Source organism: Pristiophorus japonicus, chromosome 4 (genome assembly GCF_044704955.1).
Source record: "Pristiophorus japonicus isolate sPriJap1 chromosome 4, sPriJap1.hap1, whole genome shotgun sequence".
Taxonomy (NCBI): Eukaryota; Metazoa; Chordata; class Chondrichthyes; family Pristiophoridae; genus Pristiophorus; species Pristiophorus japonicus.
In genome coordinates, this window is record NC_091980.1 from 190435561 (window position 1) to 190462511 (window position 26951).

A 26951-nucleotide genomic window follows, 5' to 3' on the forward strand; every position below is an offset into this window, starting at 1 on the left:
TGCATACTTCACCATGGATGACCTATAACCCAAATGACTAGGGTTTTATTGAGGCTTGTGAACATCACGTGACTGGCTAAGCCACTCACAATGCACCAGCTCTACAACTCTTTTGAGAGAGAACAATAAATAAACATGAAATCAAGTGCCCCCTTACTAAAGGGGGGTGGGGGGGGGGGAGGCGGGGAGGGACACTCCAAACAGTTTACAAGTGCCTTTTTTTTTGTGGGTTTTTTTTGGCACTAAAACCACAAATTATACAAGTGCCCCCTATAAAAGGGGAGGGGGGCACTAAAACCCGGCAATAAAACAAATTAAACTTTAAAACATATAAAATCAAATTAAAATTTGGTTGCCGGGGGTGATGCACTCCAGTCCCTCCGGCGCCCACCTCTCGCGGAAGACCACGAGCATACCGGTGGACACGGCATGCTCCATCTTCAGGGACACCCTGGCCCGGATGTAAGCACGGAAGAGAGGCAGGCAGTCGGGCTGAACGTCGCCCTTGACCGCCCGCTGCCTGGACCGGCTGATGGCACCCTTGGCCATGCCCAGGAGCAGTCCAACGAGGAGGCCTTCAGACCTACCTGCTTCCCTCCGCACAGGGTGCCCAAAGATCAGGAGTGTGGGACTGAAGTGCAACCAGAAATTGAGGAGCAGCCCCTTTAAATAATGGAACAGGGGCTGCAACCTCGCACATTCTATAAAAACATGGAACATGGACTCCTCCAGACCACAGAAATTGCAGGCAGCCTGGGAGCCCGTGAACCGATTTAAAAATTTGTTGCACAGGACTGCTCCGTGCACCACCCTCCAGGCCAAGTTCCCAATAATTAGTGGCAGGACTCCCGCGGAAAGTGCACTCCATCGGGGACCCCCCGCCTCCCCCGGACTGCAAGATGGTGCGCCATGGCGTGTCCGGACAGCAGACGAGGATGGCAAGATGGAGAGTGTGCAGGAACAGCCTGTACAGGAAACCCCTCCGCTCAGAACTGAAAGGCACGAAGGGGATTTCCCCAAGGAGCTCAAGTTGTGAGGCGCTGGCACCCGAGGGAGGTTTCGGGGCTTGGCGCCGATGAGGAATTCCGTCCAGACGGGGGTCAGTTCAGACGGTATCTCCCCACAGTCTTGAGCCTGCTCGACACACCTAACAGAGTCAGGGCCCAGAGCTGTTTTTAGCGACTCGATGGCATTGGCCGCATGGCAGATGTCGGCCCACTTTAGGCGCCGTGCCAGCATGTCTTGCGCCATCCAGCCCACTCCTCCACCATTGAGCAGGTCCCTGACTCAGGTCACCTTGCCAGCCACAGCCCTCTTGTCCGCCTGCCATCTAAAACCACAGTCGTGGAGGTGCGGATTCCTGAGCAACGGCTCCTGCAGGACAGCCACCACTCCAGACAGTGGCGAGCTGTCCCAGACCCTGATGAGTTCCTGGTAAAAGACAGGCAGCCCCCGCATGACGGTCCTGATGCCCCCCAGGCTCACAAACAGGAGCTCCGTGTCGTAATTGAGGCTGTACTGCTGGCGGAAGAAATACGTTGCCAGCGCATGCCTGCTAGGAGGGGGCTCAACGTAGAGGTATCTCTGCAGGGTCTGAAGACGGAAAGTTGCATGCTAGGTGCTGACGCACACCAACGACTGACCGCCCTCCCCAAGCGGGAGACTCAAAACTGCAGCAGAGACCCAGTGCTTCCTGTTGTTCCAGAAGAAGTCCACCCGCTTCTTCTGTATCTCAGCCAGCTCTACACCTCTTGGGTTGAAGACAATTAAACAATAAAATAGAGTGCCCCTGATTAAAGGGGGGGGAACACTCCAAAAACTTTCAAACAAGTGCCCCCTTGTTTTTTTTTTGTTGCTTTTGTTTTTTTTTGGAGGGGGCACTAACAGCACAAATTATACAAGTGCCCCCTGGCTCAAAGGGATCTCAGCCAGCTCTACAACTCTTTTGTGTTGAAGACAATTTAAACAATTAAATCGAGTGCCCCTTGATTAAAGGGGGTGGGGGGGGGTAGGGAGAACATTCCAAAAACTTTCAAGCAAGTGCCCCCTTGTGTTTTTTGGGGGGGGTGGGTGGGCACTAAAAGCACAAATTATACAAGTATCCCCTGGCTAACGGGGATCTCAGCCAGGTCTACAACTCTTTTGTTACAAAACAAAAATAAACATTAAATCAAGTGCCCCCTTATTAAAGGTGGGGAGGGGGGGCGTTGGGAAACACTCCAAACAGTTTTCAAGTGCCCCTTTTTTGTGTTTTTTTTTTTGTTTTTTTTAGCCAGCTCTACAACTCTTTGTAGCAGTATTAAAGGTTGTTGAGTTTTCTGCTCTCCTCCTCTCCCTCTGGATGAATTGGAATTGTAGTAAGCCCCTTCCTCCTCTTCCTGGGCTGTTTCACAGGTCTCACAAAGGCTTTCCAGGCAGGAGCAACAGCAGGTAGCTCCTTCTCTCACTGCTCCAGGCTCCAAGTGAATAGGCCACACCTCCAAAGCTCCACCATTGGTCCACAGAACTCTTTTGGGAGGAAACTAAAACATGAATCCTTAAATCGTGTCCCCCCGATCTGGGGGGCACACCAAACATTTACAAGGCCCTTTTTGTGTGTGTTTTATTTTGTTTTTTTTTGTGTTTTTGGTTTTTTAAAAGTTTTTTTGGGCACTAAAATCATATATTTTTTTTTCTCCAAGTGCCCCCTATAAAAGGGGAGGGGGACACTAAAAATACTGGCAATTAAAACAAATTAAACTTTAAAACATAAAATCAAATTAAAATTTGGTTGCCGGGCGTGATGATGCACTCCAGTCCCTCCGGTGCCCACCTCTCGCGGAAGGCCGCGAGCGTACCGGTGGACACTGCGTGCTCCATCTCCAAGGACACCCTGGTGCGGATGTACGCACGGAAGAGAGGCAGGCAGTCAGGTTGAACAACCCTCTTGACCGCCCGCTGCCTGGACCGGCTGATGGCACCCTGGGCCGTGCCCAGGAGCAGTCCTACGAGGAGGCCCTCGGACCTACCCGCTCCCCTCCGCACAGGGTGCCCAAAGATCAGGAGTGTGGGACTGAAGTGCAGCCAGAACTTCAGGAGCAGCCCCTTTAAATAATAAAACAGGGGCTGCAACCTCGTGCATTAACTAAAAACATGGAACACGGACTCTTCCAGACCGCAGAAATTGCAGGCTGCCTGGGAGCCCGTGAACCGGCTTAAAAATTTATTGCACGGCACTGCTCCGTGCACCACCCTCCAGGCCAAGTCCCCTATAAATAGTGGGAGGACTCCCGTGTAGAGTGCACTCCATCGGGGACCCCCGCCTCCTCCGGACAGCAAGATGGTACGCCATGGCGTGTCTGGATGGCAGGCGAGGATGGCAAAGTTGAGAGTGTGCAGGAGCAGCCCGTACAGGAAACCCCTCCGCGCGGAACTGAAAGGCACAGAGGGGATTTCCTCGAGGTGGTTCAAGTTGTGAGGCGCCGGCTCCCGAGGAAGGTTCCGGGGTTTGGCGCCGATGAGGAATTCCGTCCGGACGGGGGTCAGTTCGGACGGGATCTCCCCACGTGCTTGAGCCTCCTCGACACACCATGGCATCGGCCGCGCGGCGGACGTTGGCGGAATATAGGCGCCGCGCCAGCGTGTCTGGCGCCATCCAGCCCGCACCTCCGCCATCGAGCAGGTCCCTGACCCTGGTCACCTCACCAGCCACAGCCCTCTCGTCCAACTGCCACCTAAAACCTCGGTCGTGGAGGTACGGATTCCCGAGCAGCGGCTCCTGCAGGACAGCCGCCACTCCAGCCGGTGGAGAGCTGCGCTTGGTGGAGACTTTGTTCCAGACCCTGGTGAGTTCCTTGTAAAAGATAGGCAGCTCCTGGAAGGCGGTCCTGACGCCCCCCAAGCTCACAAACAGGAGCTGCGTGTCGTAATTGAGGCCGTGCTGCTGGCGGAAGAAATACGTCGCCAGCGCACGCCACCTCGGAGGGGGCTCGACGTAAAGGTATCTCTGCAGGGTCTGAAGACGGAAAGTCGCGAGCTGGGTGCTGACGCACACCAACGACTGACCGCCCTCCCCAAGCGGGAGACTCAAGACCCACGGCAGAGACCCAGTGCTTCCTGTTGTTCCAGAAGAAGTCCACCAGCTTCTTCTGTATCTCAGCCAGCTCTACACCTCTTGGGTTGAAGACAATTAAACAATAAAATAGAGTGCCCCTGATTAAAGGGGGGGAACACTCCAAAAACTTTCAAACAAGTGCCCCCTTGTTTTTTTTTGTTGCTTTTGTTTTTTTTTGGAGGGGGCACTAACAGCACAAATTATACAAGTGCCCCCTGGCTAAAAGGGATCTCAGCCAGCTCTACAACTCTTGTGTTGAAGACAATTTAAACAATTAAATCGAGTGCCTCTTGATTAAAGGGGGTGGGGTGGGGAACACTCCAAAAACTTTCAAGCAAGTGCCCCCTTGTGTTTTTTGGGGGGGGTGGGGGGGCACTAAAAGCACAAATTATACAAGTATCCCCTGGCTAACGGGGATCTCAGCCAGGTCTACAACTCTTTTGTTGCAAAACAAAAATAAACATTAAATCAAGTGCCCCCTTATTAAAGGTGGGGAGGTAGGGGGGGCGTTGGGAAACACTCCAAACAGTTTTCAAGTGCCCTTTTTTTGTGTTTTTTTTTGTTTTTTTTAGCCAGCTCTACAAACCTGTGAGCATACTCACAGGTGCATACATTACAAACCTTAGCCCTGTTCTTGGACATTATTAGTTCTTTTACCTGATGGTGAAGAACCTGAATAGTTGAGAACCTAAGGCAGTGTGGGTTTGCAGGCAATGGTGTTCTGTGGTCACATTCCAGCATCAGGCCTGTTCTTCTATCCAGGTCTCTTAAGGTCTCTTGGATGATGTGGATTACTTTGTTTATCTCCAAGCCTTCATCGATACCAAAGATCAGAATATAACTGCAAAGCTGCCGGTTTTTGAAGTCAACTGTTCCTGTGGCCATTTTACAATCCCTTTTCAATAGTTACGTCATTTAGGCTTGTATTATTAGAAGCTACTTGTCACTTTTGATGATCCATGTCTTCAACTGCTTTGCCTGGCATTCTGCCTGGACACGTGTTGTGGAACTCGGGGATTTCCCTGCACAAAATCTGGATGTTTATCGGAAGGTTTCCTTGTTGCTGCCAAATATACTCCACTTGGCTGGGCTCCTTGGTGGCTGGGTTCATTTGTCTGCAGGGTTCTGTTGTAACTTGTGTGAATGGTGCACGTTGTCATTTCTGGTGTTGATGTGTTGCAGTGGGTTGGGGTATGGGACTTGCGTAGGTTCGGGGCGTGTGGGTGCAGCTCCTACTGGGTACCCTCCGCAAATGCTGTATTTTGAGACAGGGCCATTACCTGCAACGGCGGGTGTTTGTGCTGGTTCTGTTCCTGCTCTGGGGTGTGCTGTCTTATAGGGCTATGGGATATGCTCCTCCTCAACAGTGTTAGAGATGTGAGGATTTTATTCTGTGGGTGTGAGTGTTCAGCAACTGGGTTGTTGCTTCCATATCCATTAGTTGCCTCGAGGAGATAGAATGTGCACTTTCACTCTGACTGGGGCTGCTGGCCTTTTCTCTGGATGAGAGTGTGTCAGTATTTGCAGGGGGTCCCCAGGAGTGTCAGTATTTGGTGAAGGGTCCCCAGGAGGATGCCTGCACTTGCAAGGAGTCCAGCTCAGAAGTTTGATAACCACGACTTTCCTGAGCTCTACTTAATGCTTCTTTGGCACAAGCCACAGACCAGGAGATTAATAGTAATGAAGTGACATAAACATTACTAGCAAGTGTAGAAACCTGCAAATCAAAGGAGAAATCATTCTTTTTTGAAACATAGCAAATTTTATCTTAAGTTCATACAACACAAATCAAGTAATGATGTCTAGTTCCAGGTTTTGGACACACATTATATCTGGTATATTGTTCCAGATTTTCTGCATAAATCTATGGTTTTTATATCGCTCCAAGGTTCTTTCAGAAGTTACTTAATTTGTTGGAGGATTCTCATGCACTTTAATGGCCCACATAGCTCAATTTGATATCCTACAAATGACTACTTGTTCAAACTTTACACAGTGTTCTGTAGATTAAATGATCTTTAAACACACAAGTTCAGAAAGTATTGATGCCTGTCCTTGTAAATCAGGATACTATGATTACTTTAAAAGCAAAATACTGCGGATGCTGGAATCAGTATTAAAAACAGAGAATACTGGAAATCTCAGCGGGTCAGGCAGCATCTGTGGAGAGAAACAGAGTTAATGTTTCGGGTCTGTGACCCTTCGTCAGAACTGGCAAAAGATTGAAAGGTAACCGATTCTTAAAAAAGTGCAGGGGCAGTGAAAGGGGGAAGGGAGAAAAGAACAAAAGTGAAGGTCTCTGATACGATGGAAGGCGGAAGAGATTAGAGACAAAAGGGATGATGGGCCAAATTGAGATGGTAATGGCACAAGTTAGGAAACAAAAGATGACTCTAGATGGGGTGTGAATGGCGGAATAACTACCAGCTGCCATGGGAAACAGATAAAAATAAAAGGGAAGGGGGGTGTTTGTAAAAAAAAATGGAGGAAAGGGAACAAAATATGGGCAGAGGTCTGAAATTGTTGAACTCGGTGTTGAGTTCAGAAGGCTATAAAGTGCCTAAACAAAAGGTGAGATGCTGTTCCTTGAGCTTGCGTTGAGCTTCATTGGAACTGTAGGAGGCTGATGACGGAGATATCAGAGTGGGAGTGGAGCGGATAATTAAAGTGACAGGTGACTGGAAGCTCAGGGTCACGCTTACACACTGAACGAAGGTGTTCTGCAAAGCGGTCACCCAATCTGCTTTTGGGCTCCCCAATGTAGAGGAGACCACATCGTGAGCAACAAATACAGTATACTAAATTGAAAGAAGTACAAGTAAATCACTGTTTCACCTGGAAGGTGCCCTGGATAGTGGGAAGGGAGGAGGTATCCCATGAAAAGATTGTATCTCCTGTGCTTGCACAAGAAGGTGCTGTGGGAAGGGGAATGGGTGCTGGGAGTGACTGCGGAATCGACCAGGGTGTCGCAGAGGGAGTGGTCCTTACTGAATGTTGAGAGGGGAGGGGAGAGGATGATGTGATTGGTGGTGGGATGGCAGAGAATGATCCATTGAATGTGGAGGCTGGTGGGGTGAAAGGTGAGGACAAGGGAACCCTGTCATGGTTCTGAGAGGGAGGGGAAGGGGTGAGAGCAGAGGTGCGGGAAATAGAACAGAAACGGTCGAGGGCCATGTTAGCCATGGCGGAGGGAAATCCACGATTGAGGAAAAAGGAAGACATGTCATAGGCACTAGTGTGGAAGGTGACGTCGTCAGAACAGATGAGACGGAGAAACTGGGAGAATGGAATGGAGTCCTTACAGGATGCAAGGTGGGGGGGGAAGTGTGTAGTCCAGGTAGCTGTGGGAGTCAGTGGGCTTACAGTGAATGTTTGTCAATAGTCTATCCCCAGAAATGGAGACAGACAAGGCGAGGAAGGGTAGAGCCAGAGATGGACCATGTGAAGGTGAGGGAAGGGTGGAAAGTGGATGAAATTTTCTAGTTCAGGGCGAGAGCAGGAAACGGCATCGATACAGTCATCGATGTACCGGGAAAAGAGGTGAGGGAAGGGACGCGAGTAGGACTGGAACAAAGAATGTTCCACATATCCCATGAAAAGGCAGGCATAGCTAGGACCCATGCGGGTTCCCATAGCAACACCTTTAATTTGGAGGAAGTGAGTGGAGTCAAAGGAGAAGTTGTTCAATGTGAGAACAAGTTCAGCCAGACGGAAGAGGGTGGTGGTGGATGGGGACTGGTTGGGCCTCTGTTCAAGGAAGAAGCGGAGCACCCTCAGGCAATCCTGGTGGGGGATGGAAGTGTAGAGGGATTGGACGTCCATGGTGAAAAGGAGACGGTTGGGGCCAGGAAATTGGAAACTGTTGAAGTGGCGGAGAGAATCGGAAGAGTTGCTGATGTAGGTGAGAATAGACTAGACAAGGGGAGGAAAACAATCCTAGATTATGATTATTTGTTGTATTGCGTCCTTTCCAACAGTGTTTTAGACGTCACAGACATTTGCATATGTTATAATGTATGCACTGCACCAATGTTGGAATTCTTTTGCCTCGTTAATATAAAATATATAATATTTTTGGATTAAGCTCTACTGAGCTTAACTAATGCTTTTTGTCAGCACAGGAGGAAAATGTATAATGCACGATTAATCCTTTCAGAATTGCCTTTGCAGCTTACTGTGAAAAGGAATTCTGTAAAGTTGCAACGCAATTGTCGACTTGGTGAAATACTGGAAACCAAACGGCATTCATCCTTCCACAATATTGTCCAAATATTTTTTTAAAAGCCTGCCTTTGTTGAAATACTTTCTTGGTATTTGAATATTTATATTTAGAAACTGCGCTGTGCCACTTTTTAACTCTAGATTCTTGTTATGGCTTTTTGTAATGATGGTTTGCATTTTTCTGTTGCATGCACCCTTTTCTTCGCCCCCCCCAACCCACATTTGTTTGCCACGGTTCTTGAATATATTGCAATTTAAGCTGTGCTCTCAGGATGGACAGCATACTTAAGAGGTAAATGCAAGTTGTTGTATCACTCTGTAAATCAAGAGCTTTACAGGGCAGGATACAGAGGGATTCAGTCTGGCAATCTATTTGTCACAGTAACAATGATTTTCAAAAGTTCCAAGACATATCTACTTCACATGTTTGAAACTGTTCAGAAATATTATGTGAAACGTTCGCCACTCTTGATGTTGCATTGAAAACCCCCATTCTAACTCATGGGAGTTTTGAGCTTGCAGATCACATGAAAGCTAAGCAGATTATTCATAATTGTTCTTGAAGACTAATGAACCTAAATGTTAACTTGTTTCCAATCACAAGTAACTCTAATTTTTAAACACATTTGTCTCTTGCTCTAAGTGACAAAACATTACATTTTGCACACACTGCTGCCAACAGAAGCTTGTCATATTAATAAGACCAGAGTGCTGATTTTCCTCAGGGGAGGGAGAGGGAGAGGGCCTTCTAGGCACTCGACACATGCAAGACTGGCAAGATGTTACGCTGGGATCGAGGGTGAAAACAGTACTTTATCTGCAGGACTGAAGCCTGCCCTACCATACATGGAGCTGCAGCCTTCTACTATTGACTAGGAAGGTTTGATCATGTTTTTAGAATAGTCTTCAAATAAACTTTACTTCTTTTGAAGAGCACAGAATACAAAAGTCATGTTATTATTTTTTTCATTTGTGAGGGCCTTTGAATAGTTCTCCGTGCTCAGAGTTAAAACGCAGTGCAGCTATCTCCTTGCAGCAGGCCTTCAATGCCGCTGCCAATGTATTGCCTTCGTGGCTCAAGTCGATCTGCGGATGAATGTTATTTGCTGTGTTTATCTGGAATGGTTTTTAATGTACTATATGGATTAACCACATGAACTGAAGAGATTTGCCCTCTTGGAGCTCACTGGGTAGGCCAAGAGATCTGGCCGTTCCCCATACAACAGTATCTCGGCTTTCAGCGTAATTGCTTTCATATGTGGACCATTATCTGTAAGTCATATAATTAATCCAATTAAGTGTTCTTTTTCTTCTCCTTCTGCAGAGTGTCGAAATGAGAGGCTTTTAATAAGTGAATCTGCTGGTTGTCAAATCAAGGGAAAGCTTCATTTGGAAAGAGAGTGCTGCAAGAATTACTCAGAGCTGCGCTGATTCCTGGCACAATGCGTTGAGGGAGAGAAAGACAGAGATTCATTCATCTCCACACAGATCCCGAAAGCATGTCAGTTATTGACCTGTAAGCAGCTCCCGTGGAGTACAGAGAGACTGACCAGCTGAAGATGCGGCCATGGACTGGCTCCTGGCGATGGATTATGCTGATCCTTCTTGCCTGGGGGACTTTGTTATTCTACATAGGTGGGCATTTAGTCAGAGACAGTGACCAACCAGATCGCTCCAGCAGAGAACTGTCCAAGATACTGGCAAAACTTGAACGTTTGAAACAGCAAAATGAAGATCTGCGGAGGATGGCAGAGTCGTTGAGGTAGGTAGGAGGGGTGTGAGGTCAGAGTGTCGGGGCTCCAGCTGATGACTTGCAAGAACAGCATTGTCGACAACAATGACATTTCAGTGAATAAGTCAGGAGGGAGACTGCGCTCGGAATACATATAACAAGTAATTTTGCTGACTTGTTATACAGATTTTTTCACGATGACACTTGAGTGAGGACAGGGATATCATTGAAATACCCATTGGGCAGTTGGAAATGATGTATACCTCTTATAATAGAACTCGGAGCACATATAAGAAAGTTATGCCAAGGATACTTATTATAGACCTGCTGCTCTCTATGTAACTACCACATTTTGTCATCTAACTATACCATTCTGTAGAATGAGTATGGTGACGCATTCCATTATTTAAGAAGGGAGGAATGGAGAAACCAAGTAACTGCAGACCTGTTAGCTTAGCATAACTTGTGGGGAAGTTACAGGAACCTATCATCAGGAACAGTGTGACTGAGCACTTGACAAGTATGAGGCTGATCAGAGAATCAGCATGGATGTGTGAAGGACTGGTCATGTTTGAGTAATGTAGTTGAATTTTTTGAGGAGATCACTAGCACGGTGGGAAGAGAGTGTCTATGAATGTTGGCTATAAGTATTTTCATAAGGCATTTGAAAAAACTCTACATAAGAAATGATCAAAAATGAAAGCACATAGAACTGGAGGTAACCATGTAACATGGGTTGCTCAGAGATTGGGAAGGACAAGACAGAGTAAAGATAAAGGGAACGTTCTCTTATCGGATATGAGAAATAGTGTTGCCCAGGGATCTGCACTGGGGCTTCAGCTTTTCACCATATTTAATAACGACTTGAATGAAGGAATAAATAGTTGTATATCCAAACTTGCAGATGCCACTAGGAGGTATAGTAAATTGTAGTTAGAAGCAGGAAGTTATAAAGGAATGCTGACAGATTAAATGATTGCGCAAAATTGTGGCAGATGGAGTTCAATCTGGGGAAGTTTGAGGTTATCCACTTTGGATCTGCGAAAGACAAATGGGAATATTGTCTAATAGTGATAGCTTAGTGACTGTGGATGAGCAAAGGGAATTACGTGTACATGTGTACAAATCACTAAAAGCTCATGTACAGGTACAAAAAGGCTAATGGAATGGAATGTTGGTCTTTATTTTAAGCGGTTTGGAATACAAAGAGTGAAGTTGTGCTTCAGTTGTACAGAACTTGGTAAGGCCTCATTTGGAGTACTGTGCTTAGTTTTGGGCAGTGTACCGGAAAAATTTTTTTGACTTTGGAGGGTGTACAGCGCAGATTCACCAGAGTGATACCGGGGTTTAAAAAGTTCAATTGTGAGAACATGTTGCTTTCAATTTAGAAGGTTGAGGGGGTGAGCTAATTGAGGTGTTTAAAATGATAAAGGGTTTTGATAGGTTAGATACAGAGAAACAATTTCCTCTGGTGGGAATATGGTGCCATAATCTTAAAATTAGAGCTAAGCCAGTTCGGAGTGAAATCAGGAAGCATTTTTTTCAAACCATAGCTGGTGGAAATCTGGAACTCTGTTGCCTAAAAGGGTGTGGCTCAATTGAAGACTGAGATTAATATATTTTTGTTAGATGAGTGAATCAAGGTTTATGGAGAAAAGGTGGGTAAATGTAGTAGAGGTACAAATCAGCCATAATTTAATTGGATGTTGGAACAGGCTCAACTAGCTGAATGGCCTACTTTCTTGTTCCTATGACACAAAGTGCTTGGTCCAGAGAATATTGAGTGTGAATTATTCAGTCATGATGTAAGCATTGATCAAGCATTAATGTCCAAAAGTGACTTTTGATAGTTTTCTTATAGTACATCTTTCATTCCTTGGGAAACAGATAAAAGTCTATTAACTGGTCAGGCGTATCAGATGATTTAAGCAGAAAGCAATTGGGCTTCTCCAATAATCTGGAACAATTGAACAGGTATAGGTGCTAGGCTTGCAAAGTATCATCAGTACAAAACAAAGACAGACTGATATGAAATAATTGATGTTTCATACACACCAATCCAATAGGATCTCCTATTATTTCACAATCAATATCGCAATTTATGCACTAAAAGCTTTTCCATTAATTCTAAGGAATTTCTGGGGGTTGAAGTGTGATTTGTAGTTAATAAGGCTGCTTCTATTTAATTAAATTGTGTGTGGTAAGTATTGTCTACAGTGTCAATAGACATAAGTTAAGTCCATGAAAACTCCTAAACTTCATTGACTTACAGTCTTTGAATAAGTGAGAAATCCCTTCTTCCGTAATGCATGGAGAACATGGACAGTTCTCACCTATTCAGCTGTGTGCTGAAGGCCATCAGATCTAATTTAAAACCCTGTAAACCATGTACAATTTAAATTTGTGTTTATTTCAGTGAAGGCTGCCTTTGTTCCTTTTGAAAATGAGGATGACTCGGACAATATTTTGTGCTTTTAACATTTTACTAATACTGTTTGTTCAGCAAGTTACACCTGTTTACTGCCATTAAATTAACTTGTCACTCATCAAAACTATTATTGAAACTGAAACTGGAAGAACTGAATGCAGAAAAGAAATGGGCCTTTTTTTTCATTCCTGGGCTGTGGGCATCGCTGGCAAGTCCAGCATTTATTGGCTATCCCTAATTGCCCTTGAGAAGGTGGTGGTGAGCCACCGCCTTGAACTGCTGCAGTCCGTGTGGTGAAGGTTCTCCCACAGTGCTTTTCGGGAGGGAGTTCCAGGATTTTGACCCAGCGATGATGACGGAATGGCGATATATTTCCAAGTCAGGATGGTGTGTGACTTGGAGGGGAACTTGCAGGTGCTGGTGTTCCCATGCACCTGCTGCCTTTGTCTTTCTAGGTGGTAGAGGTCACGGGTTTGGGAGGTGCTGTCGATGAAGCCTTGGTGAGTTGCTGCAGTGCATCTTATAGATGGTACACACAAGGAAGGTTTGGTCAGTTAGATGCTGGTTTTTAACCTGTGGGATGGGTCCCAATCTTGTCGAGACTAATGGGGTGAAAGTTTCTACTGTATGCTGACTATAAGAGTCCTGTAAGAGGTACTTTAAAAAAAAAAATCAATCTCAACTTAGTGATCAACCTTGTGCCAGAGGATTGGAGAACTGCTAATGTTGTACTATTGTTTAAAAAGGGAGGAGGGGATAAACCGAGTAATTACAGGCTAGTTAGTTTAACCTTGGTGGTGGGCAAATTACTGGAATCAATTCTGAGGGACAGTATAAACCTTCATTTGGAAAGAGACAGATTAATCAAGGTCAGTCAGCATGGATTTGTTAAGGGAAGGTTGTGTCTCACTAACTTGATTAAGTTCTTAGAGGAGGTAACAAGGAGGGTCGATGAAGGCAGTGCATTTAATGTAGTCTACATGGATTGCAGCAAGGCTTTTGACAAGGTCCCACATTGTAGGCTGATTAAAAAAGTAAAAGCCCAATGGGATCCAAGGGAGAGTGGCAAATTGGATCCAAAATTCGCTCAGTGGCCGGAAGCAAAGGATCATGGTTGAGGGGAGCTTTTGTGACTGGGAAGGCTGTTTCCACAGTGGTGTTCCACAGGGCTCAGTACTTGGTCCCTTACTTTTTGTAGTATATATTAATGATTTAGACTTAAATGTAGGGGGCATGTTAAAGAAATTTGCAGATGATACAAAAATTGGCCGTGTGGTTGACAGTGAGGAGGAAAGCGCCAGACTGCAGGAAGATATCGATGAACTGATCAGATGGGCAGAAAAGTGGCAAATGGAATTCAATCCAGAAAAGTGAGGTAATGCATTTGGGGAGTGTAATATATATAGCTCCATCCAGTGGACTACTGTAGCATTGCAGCCATATTTACAACAATAAAGAGGGAACAAGTCACCTGACAGGGTTCCTGAAGTTATCAGCCATCTTAAAGCCTGTGTGTTTGTGAGGTTGTACCGAAGGCATAACATTGTCGACGAGGATGGGATAATCAGATAACCTAGCTGAAATTTTTGTTGGTGGATGATTCAGGCAACTGACAGAGACTTTGAGAGCTTCTCTGTTTTGATTAACAGCTAAAAATCCAAGGTAAATTATTAGCACACTTGGCTGAACTGCCAGAGTCCAGATGGCCGCCCCCATGGGAATAATAGGGTGCTTGTGGGAGTTTCAACACGAATGTGAACATTTCAGAGCATATGTAGAGGACCTAGAAATGTTTTTCACCGCAAATAGTATCATCAAAGACCCCGATGATGACGCCCATAACCAGGTGGTTTTGGAAAGAAAATGGGCTATTTTCTTAACTGAAGCAGGGCCCGAGGTGTATGAAACCCTGAAAAATTTGATTGTACCTGTCAAGCCACAGGACACAGCACTTAAGCAGAAGTTAGAACAGCACTACAGCCCTGAGCCCCTGTAAATTACTGAAAGTTATCATTTTGGAATACAGATGATCAGCTGATCACAGTAATGCTGATTCTATGTCTAGATTGCCTTCCCCATCACGAGTTACACCCGATAGTGAAGAAGTGTTCTATTTTTCATACATTGATGGACTGCTGGTCACAGCTGAAGAGATTGGTAGAGCAACCAAACGTGACCCAGTTATGAGTTATGTCAAAAGTGTATGATTACATTGCAAATGGCTGGCCAAACCACGTAACAGACAAAGATACTTATTCCATACTTCATTCGTAGGAATGAATTATCAGTCGATAAAGATTGTATCATGTGGGGTGCAAGAGTGGTTATACCAAATAAATTCAGGTCAAAATTATTAGGAGATCTTCATGACCCAGCTCCTGGGAATGTGCTTGACCAAGAGTTTTGCATGCAGTTACTTATGGTGGCCAGGTCTAGATAAAGATATAGAGTATATCGTCAGTCAGTGTACGATATGTCAATCGATAAGCAAGAAACAACCATCAATATGATTACAGCCATGGAAATGGCCTCCCAGGGTGTGGTAAAGGTTACATTCTGATTTTGCTGAGCCAGAAGGACAACAATTATTCACTGATTGATAGCCATTCAAAGTGGGTCGAGGTGTTTCTAATGCAGAAAATAACAAAAATAAAACATTAGATATTTTGCGAAGATTATTTTCTTCATTTGGCCTCCCAGAAGAAATTGTTTATGATAATCAACCACAATTTTGCACAGTTCATGAGCAAAATGGTGTGAAACATACCAAGGTTTCACCGTATCACCCTGCTTCAAATGGTGCAGCAGAGCGCACAGTCCAAATTGTAAAAAGTGCCCTCATCAAACAGATGTTGGATCCAAATCCAAAGAAACGTTGTCATTGGACCACAGATTGGCTAATTTTCCAATTACATATCATAATACTCCTCATACAACTACTGGTAGAACACCAGCAGTTGTTTCTCAAACGACAACCACAAACTAGATTCTCGTTGTTAAAACCAAACTTGGCACAGTCCGTAGAAGAGAAACAATTAAGACAGAAAGAGAATCATGATAGAGGTCGAGTAAAAGAGAGAAGTGTGAAATTAAATCAGAAGGTGAGAATGAGGAACCATCACCATAAATGGTTAAAATGGTTACCAGGAAGAGTGGTGAAGATATGTGGTCTTCACACATATTTGGTCAAGATGTTTGATCGAGGACAGGTTAGGTTTGTTCACATTGATCATATTTTACCGGCAGATGTGGAAGGAGTTGAAGTTAGGAATGATTCGATTATTTCTGACTCATCAGATAGTTTTGATATAAGTAGAGTACCAGTAGCATATCCTACATTAAATGTATTGGAAACAAGTCCAAGAGAAGGTCAGAATTTAAGTCTGAGTCTGAGTCAGGCAGAAAAACAGTGTGAAGTTGTAGAGAATTCAAATGTAAATCAAGAGCATCCATTTGAGGAAAACTTTCCTCAGGATCAGCCTAAAATGAGGCTAAGTTCGACACCATGTTTGGAAGGTTCTGTTCGAGAGCAAAGATATCCTCTTCGAGACAGAAAACAAGTGGTTAAGCTTGATTTGTAAATATAGCAAAATAAGTCCATATCTTTTGTAATGTATAACTATGCAATTTATGTATGATGATTGTTTGCTTTAATTACTTCTTCATTGCGGAGGGAGGTGTAATATATATAGCTCCACCTAGTGGACTGCTGTGGCATTGCAGTCATTGCTGTTTACGACCATCATCATTATAGGCGGTCCTTCAAAACGAGGATGACTTGCTTCCACGCCAAAAAAGGATGAGTTCACAGGTGTTTCAATGAAGGACCCAAACTTCATCCTCAAGGGCGGAAGATGTCTATGCGTAGATTTTGTTAACGTGTGGTGGCAGTTGCACACCAGCCACCACACAGGCTTGACAGAGCTAGGTCTTGGTCCAGTGGCAAGGATTACCCAAGACGACTGGAGACCAGCTCTGCTGCACGGACCTAGTGCGCGCACACATCGCAGTGTGGGTTGGCCTGTGCTGCCCCTGTGCTCCTGGCCCTGAACTCACGCCTCCCCTGGGCCCCGATCACATCCCTCCACAGTCTCTCGCCGCTCCTTTGCCCCGACCTCGCCGCACGCAATCACCGACCTGGACCTTGATGACGTCACTTCACTGCCGTCGTCCTCCTGCACCAGCTCGCGTTGCTCCCTGAAGTAGCCTCCAAGCCACTCCCCGAGGCCTCCACACTGCTCCCGAGGCCGCTCGCCGCTCCTTTTATGGCCACGATGTTTGTGAATTCGTACCGAGGACATAGGGAGGAGGAACAAGGCAAGGGAATACACAAATCATCATCATCATAGGCAGTCCCTTGGAATCGAGGAAGACTTGCTTCCACTCCTGAAGTGAGTTCATTGGTGGCTGAACAGTCCAATACGAGAGCCACAAACTCTGTCACAGGTGGGACAGATAGTCATTGAAGGAAGGGGTGGGTGGGACTGGTTTGCCACATTCTCTTTTCACTGCCTGCGCTTGATTTCTGCATGCTCTCAGCATTGAGACTCGAGGTACTCGGCGCCCTCTCGGATGCACTTCCTCCACTTAGGGCGGTCTTGGCCAGGGACTCCCAGGTGTCTGGGGATGTCGCACTTTGTCAGGGAGGCTTTGAGGTTATCCTTGTATTGTTTCCGCTGCCCGCCTTTGGCTCATTATTGGCTCACAGTAAATAGGAGTATACTGAAAGGGCTGGAGGAACAGAGGGACCTTGGAGTACATGTCCACAGATCCTTAAAGGTAGCAGGACAGGTCGATAAGGTAATTAAAAAGGCATACAAAATGCTTTCCTTTATTAGCCGAGGCATGGACTACAAGAGCAGGGAGGCTATGCTTGAACTGTATACAACACTAGTTAGGCCACAGCTAGAGTACTGCATGCAGTTCTGGTCAGCACATTACAGGAAGGATGTGATTGCGCTAGCAAGGGTGCAGAGAAGATTTACGAGGATGTTTCCAGGACTGGAAAACTTTAGCTTTGAGGAAAGATTGGAACAGAGGAGGCTGAGGGAAGATTTAATTGAGGTGTATAAAATTATGAGGGGCCTAAATTCAGTGGATAGGAAGGACCTATTTCCCTCAGCAGACCAGGGGCCATAGATTTAAAGTAGTTGGTGGAAGGATTAGAGGGGAGATGAGGAAACATTTCTTCACCCAGAGGGTGGTGGGAGTCTGGAACTGACTGCCTGAAAGGGTAGTAGAGGCAGAAACCCTCATCACATTTAAAAGGTACTTGGATGTGCGCTTAGAGTTATAACCTACAGGGCTACGGACCTTGTGCTGGAAGGTGGGATTAGGCTGGGTAACACTTTTTTTTCAACCGGCACAGACACGATGGGCCCAATGGCCTCCTTCTGTGTCGTAATTTTTCTATCATTCTATTTCTATAATTCTATGATCATGGGCTCACACTAGACTCGTGCCCCAAATCGAGCAGAATTTGACACTAAACTGTCAACCTTAGAGCCCAGAAGGATATGATTTGAAAAATGTTAGATATGCTATAAGGTATGTTGTTGAGCTAGAGAACAGGAACAGCCTATACTGTCCCTGATCTAGTCAGGTTCCCTGTTGACACTCGATCCTCAGTGGAAACATGGCTCATTCTTCACCACCAATATCCCCCACATAAATAAACAGAAATATTCATCAGACATTAACATTCTGGGGAATATCTGTACATTTGCAGAGCTCCAAACTTAAGAACTGTCCGACCGTGAAAGAAATTTAAATACAACACATAACAGGAAACGATGAACAATACAATTTATATTTACCTCAAATGCTGATAGCTAGGTCTTGTGGTGATGTGTTAAAATGTTCAAAAACAATTTCAGAGGTCTTTCAGTCTGGTTGCTTTTTCCCAGAAGAATTGAAATGTGTCTCTTGAGGCACTACACAACACCAGCACTAGTCAAGTGAGGCTAATTACAATGTAATTGAGAATAAAATCAAGTTGTTAGTTGATTAGTTACCATTTTAGATTTGCTGTGATTTATGAAAGGACTGTGCCTAAGTGCTGCTTTTGCATTTTGATGTCAATCATTAATTCACATCTATGTCACGGTGTACTTCCTGATTATAATTACATCACTTTGTGATTTCAAGACCGCAACCCTTCTGTTTATGCAGGAGGCTATGTGGGGAGCCTTGAGAGGAGGGTAAAGTTGAAGTGAAATATATACAGTATAAAAGGGCCAGTTTTTCCAGTTCAGTCGACAAGATCACTGAGTGCCCAATTTCTGGCCCCCGTTGGAATCCCTGGTGATTTTCTTACATGGCATTGCACAAACATAATTCTGTGCAAAGCTTAATTCAACATGTAACTTTACATTCAAATGAAGGGTTTTCTTACCTCAAGCATTTACTGATCTACAGGTGGAAATACTGTCCAATCTTGCTTCTGCCCAGTCCACACTAAAGGTTAGTTTTGTGCAGAAGGCAGATGTTAGAGGAACGTAAACTGTGTTTTAGTTAGGCTAGTTGAATTTTGACTAATTTTCAAGACCTTTTGCTGGGTTTCTACTTGCATTTTAGAGAAAATGTTTGTTGGCAGACAAACCAATTGTAAAGAAGGCACTTCCAAGCGTTCGGCAGAACAGGAATAACCCTCATGATGCATTCCATAAAGTTGTTCCTGCAGTACCAACTTACACTCCACCTCAGAGTATCGAGCTGCAGAGTCCAATTCATTTGGCAAGTTGATTTAAAATGAATGCTGGGGTGCTGTTTTTAGAATACTGCAGTGGCAGTATTTCATGCTTTAAGTGGGATAAGATGAAAGAGGCATGTGTTGGCACTATATCCTGCACCAGAAGGAGGAAACTCTCTGAACAAAATGGTAATAAACTAAACCTAATTTATTGCCCTCCAAGCGATCAGTTGGTGTGCAACAACTGTATTTTATTTCTAATTCTGATTCCCATTTTACAGCTCCTCTAGACCCATCTTTTGTGTCTTTACTTGTCCCATTACTATCTCCTTTCGCCTTCCACCCTATCAGACGCTTCCCTCCACTCCCCCTTTCCCTGCCTCGAAACTTGCTTAAAACCTGTTACATCTCTGTGTTTCCAGTTCCGACAAAAGGCCATCGACCTGAACCGTTCACTCTGTTTCTCTCTCCACCGATGCTGTTCAACATTTTCTGTTTATATTTTTTATTTCAGATTTCCAGCATCCACAGTATTTTGCTTTTGTATTTTATTTTACCTTTGTTGAAGAGCATGAGAAAGATTGCCCAAATCTTCAGTTTGAGGGATGCCTTAGATTTTACCCTTCCCCACTTCTTTCTGCACTCTATGGCAATAATTTCCATTGTAGCTTCTTAAAAGAAATGTAACGTGTGGAGATCATGGGGCTCCCCTTCAAATGTTTGTACTCCATTCTAATATGTGCCAACTTGTCCTATAACCAGAAATTATTGACCCCTCTGCTAGGGAAAATAGATCCATCTTATCCACTCTATCTAGGCCCCTCATTTTATACACCTCAATAAAGTTTCCCCTCAGCCGCTTCTGTTCCAAAGAAAACAACACCAGCCTGTCCAATTTTTCCACATAGCTAAAATTCTCCAGTCCTAGCAACATCCTCATAAATCTCCTCTGTACCCTCTCTATGAATTTTGCAGTTACATTTTGTCAGAAGGATTTTTTGGGGATGAAGCCTTTTAAGATGTCAGCATACAATGTATTTCAAGTAATATTGCTTTTTACAATGTGTGCCCTGCTGCAGAATGGGCATGGATAGCAAGCATTTAAAGGGCCTTCATGAGCCTTGAACACTATTTGTCCACTGGCTCCCAGCACCCTACGTGCTGGCTGGCCACATTTTGGGATGTTGAACACATCAGGTGTGTTGAAAGCCTCAGGTGTTCATGCCAAATCAGCCGCATTGTGTCATCCAGTTACTCAAAATACTATGGGTAATTATTTTCAGCTGCCAGTCGCCCATTTCTTGCCTGAAAAATGGGCGGCTGGTAGTTGAAAATGAGTGGCGGGGGAAGAGGGAGAACGTGGGCTGCCCCATTGTTGCTCAAGGCCTGCTTCATGCAATTTTCATATGGAAAGAAATACTTGCATTTATATAGCGCCTTTCATGACCACCAAACGTCTCAAAGCGCTTTACAGTCAATGAAGTACTATTGAAATGTGATCACTGTTGTCAATGCAGCAACCAATTTGTGCACTGCAAGCTCCCACAAACAGCAATGTGATAATGAGCAGATAATCTGTTTTTCTCATGTTGATTGAGGGATAAATATTGGCCAGGACACCAGGGATAACTCCCCCACTCTTCTTTGAAATAGTGCCATGGAATCTTTTACATTGACCTGAGAGAGCAGATGGGGCCTCGGATTAATGTCACATCTGAAAGACGACACCTCCATCGTGCAGTGCTCCCTCAGTACTGCATGGGAGTGTCAGCCTAAATTTATGTGTTTAAGTCCCTGGAGTGGGACTTGAACTCTCAACCTTCTAACTCTGGGAAGCACACTCACCTCTTTGAGCCACTGGCTGACACTATGGGCCTTTAACAGGATAGCAAAGCAACCTGTTCCAGTGTGAGGCTGTTTAAATATGCAAACCAGGGCCCTACACCAAATGTGCACACACAACCCATTGGTACCAGGCACTGAGCAGTCTCACCAGCGTTCCTTAAAGGCAGCTCAAGAGTTAGCCCCAAATTTTGTGTGGAGCCAGGAGGAGCGCACAAATTGCCGTTATCGGCGCTTAGCCCCCTTTGGGATCAGCTCACTCACCGACCCCCAGGCCCCTCCTGCCACCCAGCTCAGCGTGAGCGCTGGCCGGTTTCTCACTGTCCCACAACTGACCAGCTGCAGCAGCACCCACAACTCCTTGGTGGCCTTCAAATGAGACTCAAAACCAAAAACTGGTTCTGCGGATAGGGCCGACACTGCGCCAACTTCGCGCCCATTTCAGATTGCAGTTGAAAATTGCCTCCTATCTCTTTGAAAGTAGATAATTTTGGATGAGTTTTCGGAGCAGTTTTATGTAGATTTTGATTTTAAGAAGGAAGCGGAAGCATGGTAGAATAGTTACTATTTTTAGCTCATTGCTTTCTGTTCTTATCTCTGCACTCAATCATTAAAAATGATTTTCTGCTCTTCATTAGGTCAGAATTCTCATTACTCAGCGATCGAAAATACTTGGGTCAACAAGACCTCTTTTTCAGCAAACATTCTGAGTAAATCATATTGTTCCAGTCTGATGCTTTCTCTGTTGGGTCTTCCTCATAACATCCTTCTCATTTAAGCAATAAAATTACTGTCACAGTAATGGGTTTACCATAGGAATTACATGAATCTGATTCGATATTTTACCTGTAACTGATCAGGGGGGAAAAATGCCATCAACCAATGAGCACAGAGCGAACCTGAGGAATGTGAAACATTTGAAGCCACTTACCAAGCTGGGCAAAAAAGTACCTGGAATTTAACATCTCTTTTAAAAAAAAAAAACTCTAATTAGGTCAAATAAATTCAATATTGGAAGATTTTCATTCAACAACTTAGGGGTCCATGTACATAGATCATTAAAATGTCAAAAAATAATCAAAAAGGCTAATGAAATGCTGGCCTTTATATCTAGAGGACTAGAAGACAAGGGGGTAGAAGTTATGCTGCAGCTATACAAAGCCCTGGTTAGACCACACCTGGAGTACTGAGCAGTTCTGCACACCACGCGTTAGGAAGGATATATTGGCCTTGAAAGAAGTGCAGCGCAGGTTTACCAGAATGATAGCCGGACTCCATGGATTAAATTATAAAGTATATTTTATACAAACTAGGGTTCTATTCCCTGGAATTTAGAAGATTAAAGAGTGCCTTGATTGAAGTTTTCAACGTATTAATTTAGCAGATGGAGTATAATGTGAGAAATTTGGTTGTAATTTATCAAAATTCCCTAGATTCTGGGGAGGTCCCAGCAGATTGGGAAACTGCAAATGTAACGCCCCTAGTTAAAAAAGGAGGCAGACAAAAAGCAGGAAACTATAGATCAGTTAATCTAACATCTGTGGTTGGGAAAATGTTGGAGTCCATTATTAAAGAAGCAGTAGCAGGACATTTGGAAAAGCAAAATTTGGTCAGGCAGAGTCAGCATGGATTTATGAAGGGCAAGTCATGTTTGACAAATTTGCTAGAGTTCTTTGAGGATGTAACGAACAGGGTGGATAAAGGGGAACCAGTGGATGTGGTGTATTTGGACTTCCAGAAGGCATTTGACAAGGTGCCACATAAAAGGTTACTGCATGAGATAAAAGTTCACAGGGTTGGTGGTAATATATTAGCATGGGTAGAGGATTGACTAACTAACATCGGGATAAATGGTTCATTCTCTGGTTGGCAATCAGTAACTAGTGGGGTGCCGCAGGGATCAATGCTGGGACTCCAACTATTTACAATCTATATTAACGACTTGGGAGAAGGGACTGAGTGTAACGTAGCCAAGTTTTCTAACGATACAAAGATGGGAGGAAAAGCAATGTGAGAGGAGGACACAAAAAATCTGCAAAAGGACATAGACAGGCTAAGTGAGTGGGCAAAAATTTGGCAGCTGGAGTTATGGGCCCAAGTTTCCACACGCTAAAAAACGGGCGCCCCTCCGAGCTGGGCGCCTGTTTTTCGCGCCTAAAGTGGCGCCGGAAAAAAAACGCGCGATTCTGGAGCGCCCTGCAGCTCCTTATCTGTTTGGCGCGGCGCCCAGGGGGGCGGAGCCTACACTCGCGCCGATTTTGTAAGTGGGAGGGGGCGGGTACCATTTAAATTAGTTTTTTCCTGCCGGCAACGATGCGCGTGTGTGTTGGAGCGTTCGCGCACGCACAGTGTGAAGGAAACATTGGCACTCGGCCATTTTTGTAGTTCTTTGTAGCTGTTTAATTTTTGAACATTTTTTAATAAAAGCACATTGCCATCAGCACATCAGCAGTGAGGCTTCTTGCAGCCTTCTCACTGTCTCCTTCCCCCCCCCCCCCCCCCCCCCCCCCCCCCCCGCGGGAACGAACGGCTTTCTCCCCCCCTCCCGCGGGAACGAACGGCTTTCTCCCCCCCCCCCCCGCGGGAACGAACAGCTTTCTCCTCCTCCCCCCCCCCCCCCCCGCGGGAACGAATGGCTTTCTCCCCCCCCCCCCCCCCCCCGCGGGAACGAACGGCTTTCTCCCCCCCTCCCGCGGGAACGAACGGCTTTCTCCCCCCCCCCCCCGCGGGAACGAACAGCTTTCTCCTCCTCCCCCCCCCCCCCCCGCGGGAACGAATGGCTTTCTCCCCCCCCCCCCCCCCCCCCCGCGGGAACGAACGGCTTTCTCCCCCCCCCCCGCGGGAACGAACGGCTTTCTCCTCTTCCCCCCCCCCCCCCGCGGGAACGAATGGCTTTCTCCCCCCCCCCCCCCCCCCCCGCGGGAACGAATGGCTTTCTCCTCCCCCCCCCCCCCGCGGGAACGAATGGCTTTCTTCCCCCCCCCCCCCCCCCGCGGGAACGAATGGCTTTCTCCTCTCTCCCCCCCCCCGGCGGGAACGAATGGCTTTCTCCTCCCCCCCCCCCCCGCGGGAACGAATGGCTTTCTTCCCCCCCCCCCCCCCCGCGGGAACGAATGGCTTTCTCCTCCCCCCCCCCCCCCCCCGGCGGGAACGAATGGCTTTCTCCTCCCCCCCCCCCCCCGGCGGGAACGAATGGGTTTCTCCTCCCCCCCCCCCCCCCCCCCCCCCGCGGGAACGAATGGCTTTCTCCTCCCCCCCCCCCCCCCACAGGAACGAATGGCTTTCTCCTCCCCCCCCCCCCCGGCGGGAACGAATGGGTTTCTCCTCCCCCCCCCCCCCCCCCCCCCCCGCGGGAACGAATGGCTTTCTCCTCCCCCCCCCCCCCCCCCACAGGAACGAATGGCTTTCTCCTCCCCCCCCCCGGCGGGAACGAATGGCTTTCTCCTCCCCCCCCCCGGCGGGAACGAACGGCTGCAGAATTCTCCCTGGTTGAAGCACTTTCACACAGGTAGGAAGATGGTTTATTTTATCTTTTCTTTGCTTATAAATTTTTATTCAGGTTGGATTTATTTGTATAATATTTGTATAAGTATAAATAAGGATTTATTATAGAATTTAATGACTTCCCTTCCCCCCCCCCCACCTCCCCCCTCACCTTGTTCTGGACGCCTAATTTGTAACCTGCGCCTGATTTTTTAATGTGTAGAACAGGTTTTTTCAGTTCTACAAAAATCTTCACTTGCTCCATTCTAAGTTAGTTTGGAGTACGTTTTCACTGTGGAAACTTTGAAATCAGGCGTCAGTGGCCGGACATGCCCCCTTTTGAAGAAAAAATTCTGTTCCAAAGTGGAACTGTTCTACCTGACTAGAACTGCAGAAAAAAAAATGTGGAGAATTGCGATTTCTAAGATAGTCTGTTCTCCACCAGTTGCTCCTAAAAATCAGGAGCAAATCATGTGGAAACTTGGGCCCATAATGTTGGAAAGTGTGAGGTCATGCACTTTGGCAGAAAAAAATCAAAGAGCAAGTTATTATTTAAATGGAGAAAGATTGCAAAGTGCTGCAGTACAACGGGACCTGGGGGTACATGTGCATGAAACACAAAAGGATAGTATGCAGGTACAGCAAGTGATCAGGAAGGCCAATGGTAGCTTGGCCTTTATTGCAAAGGGATGGAGTATAAAAGCAGAGATGTTTTTTGACAGCTATATAAGGTATTGCTGAGGTCACACCTGGAATACTGCATGCAGTTTTGGTTTCCATATTTACGAAAGGAAATACTTGCTTTGGAGGCAGTTCAGAGAAGGTTCACAAGGTTGATTCCAGAGATCAGGGGGTTGACTTATGAGGAAAGGTTGAGTAGGTTGGGCCTCTACTCATTGGAATTCAGAAGAATGAGAGGTGATCTTATCGAAACATATAAGATTATGAGGGGGCTTGACAAGGTGGATGCATAGAGGATGTTTCCACTGATGGGGGAAACTAGAACTAGAGGGCACGATCTTAGAATAAGGGGCCGCCCATTTAAAACGGAGATGAGGAGAAATTTCTTCTCTCAAAGGGTTGTAAATCTGTGGAATTCACTGCCTCAGAGAGCTGTGGAAGCTGGGACATTGAATAAATATAAGACAGAAATAGACAGTTTCTTAAACAATAAGGGGATAAGGGGTTATGGGGAGCGGGTGGGAAAGTGGAGCTGAGTCCATGATCAGATCAGCCATGATTTATTGAATGGCAGGGCAGGCTCGAGGGGCCGTAAGGCCTATTCCTGTTCCTATTTCTTATGTTCTTATGTTCTTAAAATGTGAGGTCATCCACTTTGGCAGAAAAAAATAGAAAAGCAAATTATAATTTAAATGGAGAAAAATTGCAAAGTGCTGTGGTACAGAGGGACCTGGGGGTCCTTGTGCATGAAACACAAAAAGTTAGTATGCAGGTACAGCAAGTAATCAGGAAGGCAAATGGAATGTTGGCCTTTATTGCAACGGGGAATAGAGTATAAAAGCAGAGAAGTCCTGCTACAACTGTACAGGGTATTGGTGAGGCTATACCTAGAGTGCTGCATATAGTTTTGGTCTCCATATTTAAGGAAGTATATACTTGCATTGGAGGCTGTTCAGAGAAGGCTCACTAGGTTAATTCCGGAGATGAGGGAGTTGATTTATGAAGATAGGTTGAGTAGGTTGGGCCTATAATCATTGGAGTTCAGAAGAATGAGAGGCGATCTTATCGAAACATATAAGATAATGGGGGGCCTCGACAAGGTGGATGCAGAGAGGACATTTCCACTCATAGGGGAAACCAAAACTAGGGGACATAGTCTTAGAATAAGGGGCTGCCCATTTAAAACTGAGGTGAGGAAGAATTTGTTCACTGAGGGTTGTAAATCTATGGAATTCTATGCCTCAGAGAACTGTGGAGGCTGGGTCATTGAATAGATTTAAGGAGGAGATAGACACATTTTTGAGCGATAAAGGAGTAAAGGATTATGGGGAGCGGGCAGGGAAATGGAGCTGAGTCCATGATCAGATCAGCCATGATCTTATTAAATGGCAGAGCAGGTTCGAGAGGCTAAATGGCCTACTCCTGCTCCTATTTCCTATGTTCTTAATGGGAACTGATAGGGCAGAGAGAGAGAAACTATTTCCACTGGTTGGGGAGTCTAGGACTAGGGACATAGCCAAATTATTAGAGCCAGGCCTTTCAGGAGTGAAATTAGAAAACACTTCTACACGCAAAGGGTGGTAGAAGTTTGGAACGCTCTTCTGGAAACGGCAGTTGATGCTGGATCAATTGTTCATTTTAAATCTGAGATTGATAGATTCCTGTTAAAACCAGTATTAAGAGATATGTTGTTGGGTCATAGATCAGCCATGATCTCATTGAATGGCGGCACAGGCTCGAGGGACTCAATGGTCTACTCCTGTTCCTATGTTCCTTTATG

At 45.7% G+C, this 26951-nt stretch overlaps 1 protein-coding gene across 7 annotated transcripts in view; it reads left to right on the forward strand.

Annotated features, from left to right (window-relative positions):
- Positions 1-26951, forward strand: part of LOC139262274 (alpha-(1,6)-fucosyltransferase) — a 1093864-nt gene that overhangs the window by 787919 nt on the left and 278994 nt on the right. For all 7 annotated transcript variants that reach the window (XM_070877420.1, XM_070877419.1, XM_070877418.1 and 4 more), the window contains one exon: positions 9639-10076. In XM_070877420.1, coding sequence (XP_070733521.1) covers positions 9874-10076 — 203 coding nt within the window. In that variant the 5' untranslated portion in view covers positions 9639-9873. The remainder of the gene's footprint in view (positions 1-9638; positions 10077-26951) is intronic.